Source organism: Mus pahari, chromosome 9 (assembly GCF_900095145.1).
Source record: "Mus pahari chromosome 9, PAHARI_EIJ_v1.1, whole genome shotgun sequence".
Classification (NCBI taxonomy): domain Eukaryota; kingdom Metazoa; phylum Chordata; class Mammalia; order Rodentia; family Muridae; genus Mus; species Mus pahari.
The window spans coordinates 51,732,362-51,746,077 of NC_034598.1; the positions used below are offsets into that span (position 1 = coordinate 51,732,362).

Consider the following 13,716-nt stretch of genomic DNA (forward strand, 5'->3'; position numbering starts at 1 on the left):
TAACTTACTATCATTCTAAAGATGCTTGAGGCCTATTGGCAACTTTTACATTACATTTGATTGATATTAATCTTACAAACTATATATGTTAAATGTTCCTAATTTGTTTTCCTATGTTTTTATAACATGATTAAAAAATGCACCAAGAACTGGAGCAGTGCACCCAGAAGTTAGGAATACTTGCTGCTCTTGCAGAGGACCTGAGTTCAGTTCCCAGAACCCACATTTGGCTAGCAATAGGGAATTTGATTGCCTCTTTGTCTTGTTTTCTCACACATACACACACACACACACACATACACACACACACACACACACACACACACACACTCATACATTATACACATATACACACTCACACTACACACAGAGAGAAACACACATACACACACTCTGACACACACAGCCATACTGCACACACAGACATACATAGACATACAACATATGCAGACCCACATACACACACTTTACACACACAGACACATATGCAAACACACACAGACACATGGACACACACTACACACCCAGACATACATACAAACTCAACACAAAGACAGGTACACACATGCTCACACACACGAAAATTAAAATTAATCTTAGTAAATCAAGGAGCTGGAGAGATGGTTCAGCAGATAAGAGCACTGAGTATTTTTCCAGAGGTCCTGAGTTCAATTCCCAGCAACACATGGTGGCTCACATCCATCTGTCATGGAGTTCTATGCCCTCTTCTGGTGTGTCTGATGACAGCGATAGTGTACTCACTTATGTAAAATAAATAAATCTTAAAAAAAAAAAAAAAAGGTAAATCAAATAACTCCCCAGCTGGAAGTGGCAATTCTTTTTTCTAGTTCCATATAATCAGGCCTTTGAGATAGGAAGATCACCCTAATCCTGGACTCCCTTCCCCCATCTCAGAAAAGCAATTCAAACAACAGTTAAAAACAAACCAGCCAATATGATGTATGTTCACATATTACATGTGGACTGAACTGCACTCTCTCACCTCTCAAAACGAAGTATTAAGGATAAATCTATGGTCCCTTCCACTAATCTTTTTTGAATCACTTGTCTACCTCAGGTCCCATCAGTAGTGTGTTGGTGAATAACTACGGCAGCCGGCCTGTGGTGATGGTGGGAGGATTATTGTGCTGTGTTGGAATGATCCTGGCTTCTTACAGCAACAGCGTGATAGAGCTTTATCTCACCGTTGGCTTCATTGGAGGTAATCCAGGTTCTGCTTTCCTCTGAACTGTATGAAAAGCATGAACAAGAAACGTCTTAATGTTTTGTTTGAATTTATTTTTAAAAGTAAGTCTATTCTGAGGTATTTTTCTCTGATACATTAAAATACTACCTAGAGTAGGGATAAATGATTTTAAAAGTTACCATACAGGTTTGCATGTGTCATCCTGCAGGTATGGAAACGGAGGCAGTTCTGTTTGGTTTGATGTTTTACTCTTGAGCGAGTTGAGGTGGTGGTGTAAATACCTTCTAGTATGACACCTTCACTTATAAAACATGTTTTTATTTGTATTTAGGCTTTCTGACTTATTACTAATAATGTTAAAAGTGGTGGCAAGTAGATATGTTGGGATAACACTCATTAAACATCCTCAATAAAAACTCCTCTCAACTATGCTTTAATGAGTGGCAGGGAGCGCTACTTAGCTTTTTTCTTGTTGAAATTACGTGCTTACCAATGCTCACACAGACCTTGAGAATGCCATTATTGTGCATTATGAGAGAATCCCTTTCACTGAGAAGAACCTAAACTGTGCGTTCCAAGATACCATTTTTTATTTTCCTTATCAATTAATTTTATTTAAAAATCTACATTTTATGTTAAAAGAAAAAAATGGACTTCTGTGGGAACTTAAGGGGGTATAGGGGAAAGAGGGGGAAGGGAGGAAAGCCCACGTCTGGCCAGAGTTCCTCCTATGCTCTAGTCAGGCAGACACTGGAGGGCTGCCAGCCGCTTTCCACTCTGCCCCAGGTGGCCATCTAAGCCACTGACCCCACTTGACAGGGGGTGGACAAGGGGCAGCCCCCAACCGGGGACCGACCCCCCCCCCCCGTGACACCCTGTAGCCCCAAGGTTACAGGGGAGAGGGCTGAGGGAGAGAGGTTCCCACACAGGTGAGAGTAAACACAGCGGGCTTTGATAAACAGAGACAGTCTGGTTTTAGAGCTTTATTGTAGAAAGTCAGGGAGAAAGGAGAGAAGGTGAGAGAGAGAGAGAGAGAGAGAAGGAGAAAGAGAGAAAGAAAGAAGAAAAAGAAGGAGGAGGAGGAGGAGGAGAGAGAGAGAGGAGAGCGAGAGGAGTGTGAGAGGATAGAGGAGAGGAGAGAAGAATAAGGGGAGTAAGAGAGCGAGGTGGGGCCAAGCATCCCCTCTTATGGTAGGCTGTTATCTTTACTGTTGCTAGGTAACTGGGAGGAGTCTAGCCTGTAGGTCAGAAGCTTGGGACATTGTCTACATGACTAAAACCCACGCTTCTCCTGTGGGGGCTGTGCGGAGTGGTAACTTCGACAGGAACCTTGAGTCCAGGAGATATGAGGGAACTCCTTCGGTCCCATGTAGGTGAATTATCACCACCGGGTCCCGGGGTTCACCTCTCAACTAGACTGGAAACCAGACTGTCTGTGTATAGCCCAGTGCCCCACAGACTTCTGCATAATAAAGGCTAAATTAACATTTTATCTTTAGTTTTGAACTGAGGTCAGTCTAGATTTAAACTTGTAAGCTATTTGCTGAAGAAAAAATTAGGCTTTAGAGGCTAATGAATAGTAGTCATTACAATAATTGCTATATTATATTATGATATTATATGTTATTATATATTATATATTATGATGTATTACATAGTATATTACATTGTAAAACCAGCATAGGCGAAATTGAGGTAAGAAATTGTGAGTCCAATGTTAATTTGAATTGCACAGTGAGTTCAAGACCCAACTGGACTACATATTAAGAGCAACAAAAGTAAAAAACTACAATAATAGTGATGATCACTCTTTGCATTTGTCACCTCTCCATGTGAATCTAGCTTTTCATATGATATTTTTGATACTTTAAATATCAAACCTAAGCATTGCATACCAAAGGCAAGGACTGTTGTGGGGAGACTGCCAATATTCCATGCACACAGACACCCTGACTCTCTTGTCTCTTAGTAGAGAAGACACAGAAGGTGAGATGAAAACACCATTGTTTTGATAGGGTCCTGTCTGGGTGGTCTGCAAGAACGCACAGTGAGGAAAACCCCAGCATGTGACCTTGGCCCCAGAGTCAACTAAAGCTCCCCAAAATATACTCCAGACTCATTAAAGGAGATCATTGCTAGTTAACCCATGTGTAGCTCTCTAGATATCAAATTGAGAATGTGGTGGATATGTAATGAAATAATGGCATAAACTTATTTCTCTATTTTATTATTGTATGGTATTGAAGACAATATCTGTGAGGAGGGAGAACTGTTCAAAACTGTGACTATTTAGTTTGTGAATAATTCATGTTACTGGAACAGCAGAGCACCAACATTTTTACATCTCTCAAATCCGGTTCATTTATTTGTGCATAAGTATATATGAAAAGGAAGGAATCAATTTATCTGTGAGATTATACAAATTTGATTAATAACTCATAATTTACTCCTTGCCATAGCCTATTCTGTGGTGTCTCTTTCATACCCCAGTAACCCCTTATTTCTCTGCCTGAAAACAAAGGACTCTGAAACAGTCTTCCTATGTTTAGTTATGAAAACCAATTTAGTTTGGTTTTGTGTAGTTGCATTTCTGTTTATAATCCTCAAAGATCACAATGTCCTGCTTCATGTCTGATTGTCTTATCATCTATAGTGGACAATTTGAGGAATTTCTCTGGTGAGTAATGTGATATTGTTTTCTTTCTCTTTGCTTTTTGTATTTTAGGTTTAGGATTAGCATTCAACCTGCAACCGGCCTTAACAATAATTGGAAAATATTTCTATAGAAGACGACCCCTTGCGAATGGCTGCGCCATGGCTGGAAGTCCTGTTTTCTTAAGCACACTGGCTCCTTTCAATCAGTACCTATTTAACAACTATGGCTGGAAGGGCGGTTTTTTGATTTTGGGAGGCATATTTTTGCACTCCTGTGTGGCCGGGTGCCTCATGAGACCTGTTGGGCCAAGTCCAACTGCTAAGAAATCTAAAAGTAAGGTTGGTTCAAGACATGATGCAACTGTGAAGAAAGCCAGTAAGGTATCAACAGCAGAAAAAGTTAATAAGTTTTTAGATTTCAGCCTTTTTATGCATAGAGGATTTTTGATCTACCTATCTGGAAATGTCATATTGTTTTTAGGGATTTTTGCCCCTATTATATTCTTGGCTCCATACGCTAAACACAGAGGAGTGGATGACTATAACTCAGCTTTTTTACTGTCTGTGATGGCTTTTATCGATATGTTTGCTCGGCCTTCTGTAGGATTAATAGCCAACACTAGCTTAGTCCGTCCACGAATCCAGTACTTCTTCAGCTCCGCAATCATCTTTACTGGCATATGCCATCTCTTATGCCCCCTAGCAACTTCCTACACAGCTTTGGTGGTCTACGTTATATTTTTTGGATTGGGATTTGGAAGTATTAGCAGTCTCCTCTTTGAATGCCTTATGGACCTCGTTGGAGCTGCCAGGTTCTCCAGTGCTGTGGGACTCACAACAATTGTGGAGTGTTGTCCAGTTCTTTTCGGCCCTCCTTTGGCTGGTAAGAATATTTCTCATCAGGGACAGCAGAATAATAACATAAATGTCTGTGAGCAAGTACTTTTCAGTGTGCTTTATTAGATGACTAATGTGTGAATAACATTAGTTGCCTAAAAGACTAGAGAAGTTTTACACCTGAATGTTTCATAACTGGTTGATTTAACCCAAAATTTAAGACCTTGGGCTTACAAAGTTATGAGCTAAAGTCAATATCATTGATATAGTAGGAGAGTACATTATAGTCCACACTTTTGAGTAAGTAATTTCTGCTCCATATTTACAAATGACAAAGTTGAGATGTACATGTTCAGGATCTGCACTGGGCTCAGAGATGGCCATGGAAGCACCTACTCTGAACTTCCTTCTGAGAAAATCAAGTACATGTAGAGACCACCAAAACAAAATGTTGAGAAAATGGCCTTTAAAAATAATAATAAAAAGAAAGACCCAAGGGGTTAGAGGAACAAGAAAAAAAAAAAAGAAAGAAGAGAATAAAAAGCCAGTGGGAGAAAAAAAAATGGTTACAATCGACATTATAGAACCACTGGGTTTTGCTGGCCTGTCTGTGGATTGTGTTGTGGCTTCCTTTTGAGATACATTGAGACTACTCCCAGAAGGAAACTCTAGTAGGCAGTTCTACTATTTAAGTTCACAATATAAAGATAAATAGAAAGTGCTTTCCCTGATGGACTTACTTTAAAACCCTCTTTAGTGTTAGCTTTTCAATGGCCATGATAGTGGTATTACTGCTTAATCAGGGTAGCGTCATCTCTAGCAATGCCCGTGTGGGTATCATGAATACTGAGCTCATTTATTTAGGTTCTCGGTCAGCCCCATCTTGTCCAGGACCTTGCTAGTGTAAATTTTTTCACCATGTATGTGTGACGCTTATGCAAACAAGTTCACCAAACCCTGACTGGTGCATTACAATTGTTCCTAATTAACCAGAGAAATTCTCTCAAGTGGGAATATTTCAAAGAGCTCAATTTGGTACTAACTGTATTGCCATCAAAACATTAGGAGATCTTACCAAGCAGATGCACTTGGAAGTCTACATCACAATTAGTTGGGATATAAGTTATAACAGTACTGGACATTAAAGTTTGTCCATCCTTAGGAATTATTAAGAATTTAATATTTGCATTACAAAGAAGGAAAAACTAAGCATAAGCTAAAAAAAAAAAAAAAAAAAAAAAAACAGTGTTATCTTCAGCTTCAGTGGCACCAGGCAAGTTTTAGTCAAATGGAACAGATAGATTCTTCCAGGCTAGTTTGCGATCCCATGAAACCAAGAAGGTTTTAACTTCCAAAGTGGTACAACACCTATGGATAAGGTTCTGTTAAAATGTCCTGCAAAATGGTTGAGAATATGAGCTATGTTTGACCTCATTTAAAAGTCCAAAATCTGGAGACTGGAGAGATGGCCCAACAGTTTAGAGTAGTTACTGCTGTTCCGGAGGACAAGAGTTCAGTTCCTGGTACTGCCATTATGGAGCTCATGAAGGCTGTCACTCTACCTCCATTGCCCACTTCAGGTCTCAAAGGACACATGCAAATATATGTGTATAAGCAGACACGCACACACAAAATAGATCTTTTAAAAATTAGAAAGCAATCAGGCCTTATTTTGGTAAAATTAATTTAAAAAACCAAGGCAATCCATAGTTCACAGAGCACTGGCTATTTAATCACATTCAGATCACCTCATAGTCACAATAAGAGAGAATAGCACAGATAAAAGCTCGGCCTGTGCTGAGCTTAGTGAAGCCATTAATGAACGACATGAAATCCTGATGGGTCTTTGCAAAGTAAGGGCAGGACCAGAAAGAACGGAGAGAGTGGGGGCTGTGACTCGGATCTAGTACAAATTTAAAAAAGAAAAAAAACCCATAAATTATGGAAAGAAAGTGGGGGAAGCAGTAAGCAGGGGAAAGGAAGTAAGACCACACAGCCTCCTGTAGGTTCGATAGCTCCAGCAATGCAGCTTTAAGTGTGATGCTTAGGTAGTACTGGAACTGGTCTGGCAAAAAAAAAAAAAAAAAAAAAAAAAAAAAAAAAAAAAAAAAAGAAAAGGAAAGGAAAATGTTATAAAGAGATACTTATGTTTCTTGGCCTGACTATCAGGCAATTGAAACACTGGACCCCAAGGCAATGGGAAGTTCCCCAGGAGTTTCCTGCTGGAGGCAGGGGGCGGGGGTGGGGGGGAGGGGGCAGAAAAAGAACCAGCCAGAGGGGACCTTCCCCTCAGCGTAACCCTCTGCCCTCTGCAAGACCACCTTATCATCTTATCATGCCTTCTTAAAGGATGTTCTTTGTTTCACAGGTAAATTGCTTGACATAACTGGAGAATATAAATACATGTACATAGCCAGTGGAACAGTTGTGTTAATTTCAGGTACTTACCTACTGATTGGCAATGCTATAAACTATAGACTTCTCGACAAGGAAAGGAAAAGAGAGAAGGCAAGGAAGAAGAAGTCAGCTACGAACGCATCCAGAGAAATGGAGGCCCTGAACAGATCTAAACAGGACGAAGTTACTGTCAAAATTTCAAATGCACACAATCCTCCCTCAGACAGGGAAAAAGAAAGTAATATTTAACAAGTCTCATGCCGAATCAGTGTTCATGATTTTAATCATGAGTTTCTTTGTGTGTGTGTGTGTGTGTGTGTTTTTTTTCCCAAAGAATTGCAAAGGATTTTAGCTGCAACAAAAAGATCGCAAACAGTAACAAAACTGGTATCTTCCTCAATGCCATAGTATAAATTCATGCTTTAACATTTGTTGGGATGGTCAACTCTTGAGGTGGTGCACGTAGAAAACCAACGCACTTGCTCATCTGCGCACCTGAGTTGTGATGAAAACAACAAATTTTTAAAATCTTCCACCCACTTTTACTTTTAGCTGCAGAATTAGATCTGCATCCCAGACTTTGGCTCACCTAAGCACAATTCAACATTAATTCCACAAAATGACTCTCTTGAAGGTTCATTTTTTTTTTCATTTGATATTAAGTCATGAAGTGAATTGAGGACAATCTTTTTTTTCTTTTCAACACACAAAGAATTACACATGTATCTACGAAAACACTGAATATCGGGAGATCATAAAGAAATAAATGGATTTGAAAAAATTATTATCATAGTCATTTTTAAGTCAAAGGAAAACTCTGGGAAGCGGGAATATGTTATATTTGTGTGCAGTTTTGCAGTGTGGATTAAAAATAACAGTGTATGGTGAAAAAATCAAAGTGTTATTAGCTCGAAGAAAGCTAAAGGAAAAAAATCTACATGGATAAGTTTGGTTAAAAACAAAACAGAACTAGTTTTTCACCATCAATCTGCCACACTTGTGCCAGTTTAATCTGCACACCTGTCTACACAGTTTCTTTGAGAGGTTGCAATTAGGACTGGGTGCTAGATAATAGAACCCCTCCATTCATTTCCAGAATTCATACCTAACACATAACTTGATTTAAAATGCAGAAACACTGAAAAATCAGATGAATCCATGCTTTAGAAGCCTCTGAAACAATGATGTGCATCTTTTGATGACTTTTTAAAAACGGGGGCTTCATGCAGATTTAATGGTGTGCTCAACTATCCAAGCCAAATAAATTAGAAGAGCTAACATATTCAAAGTAGTGACATAAGCTTGATCTCATGAGTAATTCATAAGAGTGGAACTGACAAGACCAGGGGTCATTTCTGAGCCCTGCTAACAGGGACTTATAATACTTTTCTACAATAAGCAAAAGCAAAATCCAACCCCAGACCTTGAATTCCATCCCAGAAGACACCTCTTGGCATAAAAGGAGGGGAAACACTTGAAGATTCTGCCCTCTACTGATTGGACTACCTACAACTGAGAATAGAACACAAAAGCTGGAGTTAGTCCCCAGGACACTTCTGGCAATACAGGCTGTGGGGACTGACAAACGGAGTCTATAACACAGTAGCAACACGGTGGGGAATTCTTGTTCAGGTTACTTTAGGATTTTGCTCATTTTCCAAACCTAAAGTGTCTAGAAATCAAACTCATTCTTACAACACTCTTTGAGAGGTCTGTAACCTCATATTGTGCACATAGCAACTGAAACTAAATATATGTCTCATGTCTTGTTTCATTTTCTGGTAAATAGGAAGAATTTTGTGCTTTATTATTGAAGTCATTCTTACAATATCTTCTTCCTCCTCCTACTTCTTCTTCTTCTTCTTTCTACTTCTTCTTCTTCTTCTTTCTACTTCTTCTTCTTTCTACTTCTTTCTACTTCTTCTACTTCTTCTTCTCTTTCCTTCTCCTCCTTCTCCTACTCCTCCCTCCTCCTCCCTCCCTTTCAGTAGAGGTGGGTGCTATCATTATTAAGGTCTACTTAGACACCACATTTTCACGGTATTGTTAAAGTTTTGATTTGCTCATAACAATTATACACTGCTTTATACAGGTGGTTTATAGGTTCATACTTAGGGAGCAAAATAAGATTTGGGTTTTCTTCATTTATCAATTGCTTTCTTGAATATGAAGTGTTTCTAATTTTCAATTATTCAATAAAACCAAGATGTGCCAATATTGTAGAGAAATTAAGCAGGGCAATATGTGGCTTGATATGAATTTAAAGTTAGCCCCATCCAGTCTTGAATTACCTTCCTTATATAATTACTTGCTTCATATTCACTCCTGTTTGTCCAAAGAAATCACCCTAGTCAACCATAAATGCTTCTGATAAGAATTTCTTGCACTCTTTGAAAATACCTTTAAAAACTAATATACCTATCAGACAACAGGAGGAGAGAAGCAGAAAGGCAGTCAGCATGGGAACTGTAGTCAAAGTCCGTGTGGACCACCACCAGCCTGAGGAGATGCTGTCTGTGAATTCTAGTGCCTGCCTTTCTCCCTGGGAAGTGGTGATGTCACATGCTGATTCATCAAGTTAAAACCAAAATGCACTTGCCTTGCTTTTCAGTCTTGATTCACTTTGTCATGGTTATTGCATTGTTATTTTTTAAGAGGGTGGAAGGATTGAAAAGCACACAACCTGTTGTGTAGTCATGCTACAAACATGACCTGATAAGTGTGTACATCTGTTATGGATAGGTCCTAGGTTAAACCATGTCTCAGTTGAATCAGTAACAAAACCATAATAGAAAAGAATCCATTTGTTTGCTTTTATTTGTCCACTGCACCTGTTGAAATATTTGCTGCTTTAATGAAGCCTTTCAAAGACTGAGGAAAGACTACTAACCTAAAGCATGTGTCCCTAATTACCCAAGTAGAGGAAAAAGGTGTTTGCAACTTTAGTACTGAATACCTCCCTGCCACCGAGGAACAACAGATTTTAGATGTTTAAGATAAGAAACTAGATTGGTACCATTAAAATGCCCACTAAGTCCTACTGAGAACCTCAAAATTAAAGGAACTAGAGTACTCACGAATTATGATCATTAGCTAGCTTACATATTTTGTTATTGTTAAACATCCCCCTTTTTTTCTATTTAACATCACCCATAGATAGATAAATGGGTATGGACTTGTCTTGACCTAGTCTTTCCAGCTCCTTTTTAAAGAGGCAATGGGCTAGGTAGTAACAGTAAAGACATGTTTTTAGTATAAATTCACGTGACTCACAGACTTCCTTCCCCTTTCTGTTCTGTTCCAACCACCTTCCCTCACACGGTCACATGCTCCACCCAGACAGCAGAAAATAAGTAAAACAGTTCAATTTGGTAAATTCAAAAGTATGCTGTAAATACATAACTTCTCAACTCACTGCTTCTATCCCTACAACCTGACAATATGAAAATTTATAAATGTAGATGTGATAAGTAATTGAAATTACATTTATCCAAAGAATACCTTATAAAGAAAAAACTCATACAGTTTCTAACCTTTAATAAAATAAAATATCCAAAAGTTTGGGAGAAAAGTTTTGGGAGAATGCAAATTAGAGCAGGGGCTAGGAGGTCTGTGGCATGCATTTTGCCTATGTAATACCTTTTAACATTTAAACCAAAGCCAGACTAGAAGTCATTAACTGGATGCCAGAGAATGTCTCACACACACACACACACACACACACACACACACACAGGAGAGAGAGAGAGGAGAGACATACAGGTGCAAGCTCAGGGAATTAATGTTAAAAATATATTAAAATATGTTGTCAAACCAAACTTTAATCTTTGGTTTATCACAAAGCAGGAAGAGTCCCTAGGGTGTTCCCTCAGTTACCAAATAGAAATGACTGTATTATAAGCAGGTAGAAAGACAGATATAAAAGTGTAGACTTCATGTTGGAATTTAGACCTAACTTCAAACTGTATAATTTATTATATGTCCATTACCAACTGTAAGGAAAACATAGTATCAAATTGCCTGCTTCTTTTATTAGTTCAAATTGTCTCAAACAATAATTATATCTTAAAGTGCTTTCATAAAACCTGGTCTCATATAAATGATGGCATGTTTATATGACTCCTATGTCATATGTTTTCCCTAAAGTTGGGACAGAAGAAACCATTTTTTGTTAAAAATAAACTGTTTCTATTCAAAACATGATTTGGATTTTAGTGACTATCCATTTATAGGATTGCTCTAGAAACCAAGAAATGTTTATGAAATAATACACTTCATTGGGACAGTATTTATGTTCGTTATTTGAAAATAAAAACACACCCTATATAGTGACCTTTCTGCTTCCTCTGAGCATGTTCTTTGTTCCATGGAGAGCAAAGCTATAACTGCTTTTGTTGTTTTCTCTTGCTAGACTTTTTGCTTGAGATCTATCTTAACACACAGTTTCTGCATGATGTCCTCTGTGATGCAGGTACCCTTATTTGTGATTTTCAAGAATAGCTTCCCTGAGGCAATATGTGCCTCAGGTCAGAACTTCACATCCTCACATAGAGAAAAGACCCTTCTGATTCTAGACCTGAGAGTTTTGAGAATAGAAAGGTATTTGAGGTCTTGAAGACTTCTTTCAAATACGGATTTTTTTTCCCCCATATGCATGATAAATAAATCATTGACTCCGATTTGACAATCGAGAAGAATGAATCTGTCCTTGACTCTTGTCCATCTGGAATCTCTCCAATTTACTGAAAGTGCCTCAGGCCCTCAAGAATTAGGGTTAACAGTAGTCCGCCATGGTGGTGTCAATATAATAGAGCCACAGGTGCAGATCTACCACCACCTTTACAAATGTCACTCTGATTGTTTTAAAGTGTTCACAATCCCGACTTCTGTTTGTCTGTATGCTTCTCCATGTTTGACAGCACACATAAAAAGCCACGAGAGGCACACATCAGAAACTCTCATGTAATAAAAACACACGTTGTTTCTGTTAACACAAATGAACCATGCAGTGAGGCCATGCAAACTTTAGTCTTTGAGTGTTCATATTCAATAAAACTTGCATCTTCACACAGTATTATAAGACTAGCAGTTCGCATCTTGCTTTCTTTCATACGTCGATAGTGCCTGCAAAGGTTGTGATAGTATTGTGAATGACATTTTCTAATGTCTCTACATTGAGCAAAATTAGCATAGGCATTGAGCAGAATCAGTTCCCACTATTTCACCATCCTGCTCACCCTTCTCGCCATTTTATTTCACTTTTTGAATTTCCTTTTCCTGTAATGGTTAGATAGGCATTAAGTGTTTAAGACTTTTGTCCTCTCTTTCTGGACATTCTGCACATAGAACACATCCTTAGCAGTGTCACCTTAATAATGAAGGGAAATGAAATTTAAGATAAAATGTAAGGCCTGTGATTCATGTAACTTCTGTCAAATAGTCCAAAGAAAAAGTTGTGAGCTTAGAAGCCTGAGGCTGAGAACATAGTGGAACAGGCCTGGGCATGTCCGGGCAGGCCCATTGTTAAAACATTCCTGTGGCTGACTGGCCATAAAGATAAAAGAAGAGACTAGTCCGGGCTATCTTGGCTGAGTCATCAGCCATCAGGTGGCCCGGCACCTCCTTCTGCCCATTGCCCTCCTGACATAGTTTGAAGTTATATGTTAACCAGATGTTCCACTGACCTAGATAAGCATCCACCCCTCGGGATTCCTGACACCCTGACTTGCACGTACTATTCTGCTGACGTGTAATCATTCTGCTAATGTTTAAATGAGTCAATTGTGTGAAGCCGCGCCAATTCCTCCTAGCCCCCGACCCTCTTCCTATAAAAACCCCTAGCTTTCGAGCCTCTGGTCAATTCCTCTGTCTCCTGTGTGAGATACTTATTAGCCCGGAGCTCCGACATTAAACTGCCTCGTGTATTTGCATCAAGACAGTTCCTCACATTTCCTTGGGTGGACCCTTTCCCAAGACTCAAGTGGGGGTCCCCGAAAGGGGGTTCTACAATAACATTTCATTGTCTGCATGTTCTTTTGTAGTCTGATCAATAAGGTGATACTTGTCAATATGGTGAGCAACATTCAGCAAGAATACAGAAAGTTAGTATATTATCAAATTATTAACATCACAATGACTAAATTTTTATGAGATAAAACAGGCCTTACACTTATATTTCATATAATGATAATTTTATTAGACCTCCTTTGTGTACAACACACTCGCTGTAGTAACCACAGGTTTCTATGGGCTGGGCTTCTACCACCCACGTTGTATCGACTTAAGTCTGAGTAATCCTGAACTTCATGAGATAGGACTAACCAATTGTAATGCTGGCTTTGGATCATTGGATATAATACAAATATATCTTGAATTGTAGCATAATTTTGTTTGACATACACAAATAGCAAAAGTTATGTTTTATTCTATGCTATCTTTTGTTTGTTAGGGCAGAGTAGAGCATTTATTTAAGTGTAGCCCTGAGCTCTGACTGAGTGCAAGATTAAAGATAGAACCCATCTTTTCACTAACATTTCTTTAGTTCTATACATTTATAAGCCCTGCTGTTAATAATGATGACTGTATAGAATGAATAAAATATTTCCTAAAACACACTTAAT

General features: G+C 38.7%; 1 protein-coding gene across 4 annotated transcripts in view; it reads left to right on the forward strand.

The window, feature by feature from the left end:
• The window catches only part of Slc16a7 (solute carrier family 16 member 7), a 144,190-nt gene extending 135,191 nt beyond the window's left edge, over positions 1–8,999 (forward strand). For 3 of the 4 annotated variants that reach the window (XM_029542280.1, XM_029542279.1, XM_029542281.1), the window contains 3 exons: positions 1,079–1,222; positions 3,933–4,745; positions 7,068–8,999. In XM_029542280.1, coding sequence (XP_029398140.1) covers positions 1,079–1,222; positions 3,933–4,745; positions 7,068–7,345 — 1,235 coding nt within the window. In that variant the 3' untranslated portion in view covers positions 7,346–8,999. The remainder of the gene's footprint in view (positions 1–1,078; positions 1,223–3,932; positions 4,746–7,067) is intronic. The other variant, XM_021205392.1, reaches the window with a different exon arrangement.
• The last annotated feature ends 4,717 nt before the right edge of the window (positions 9,000–13,716 follow it).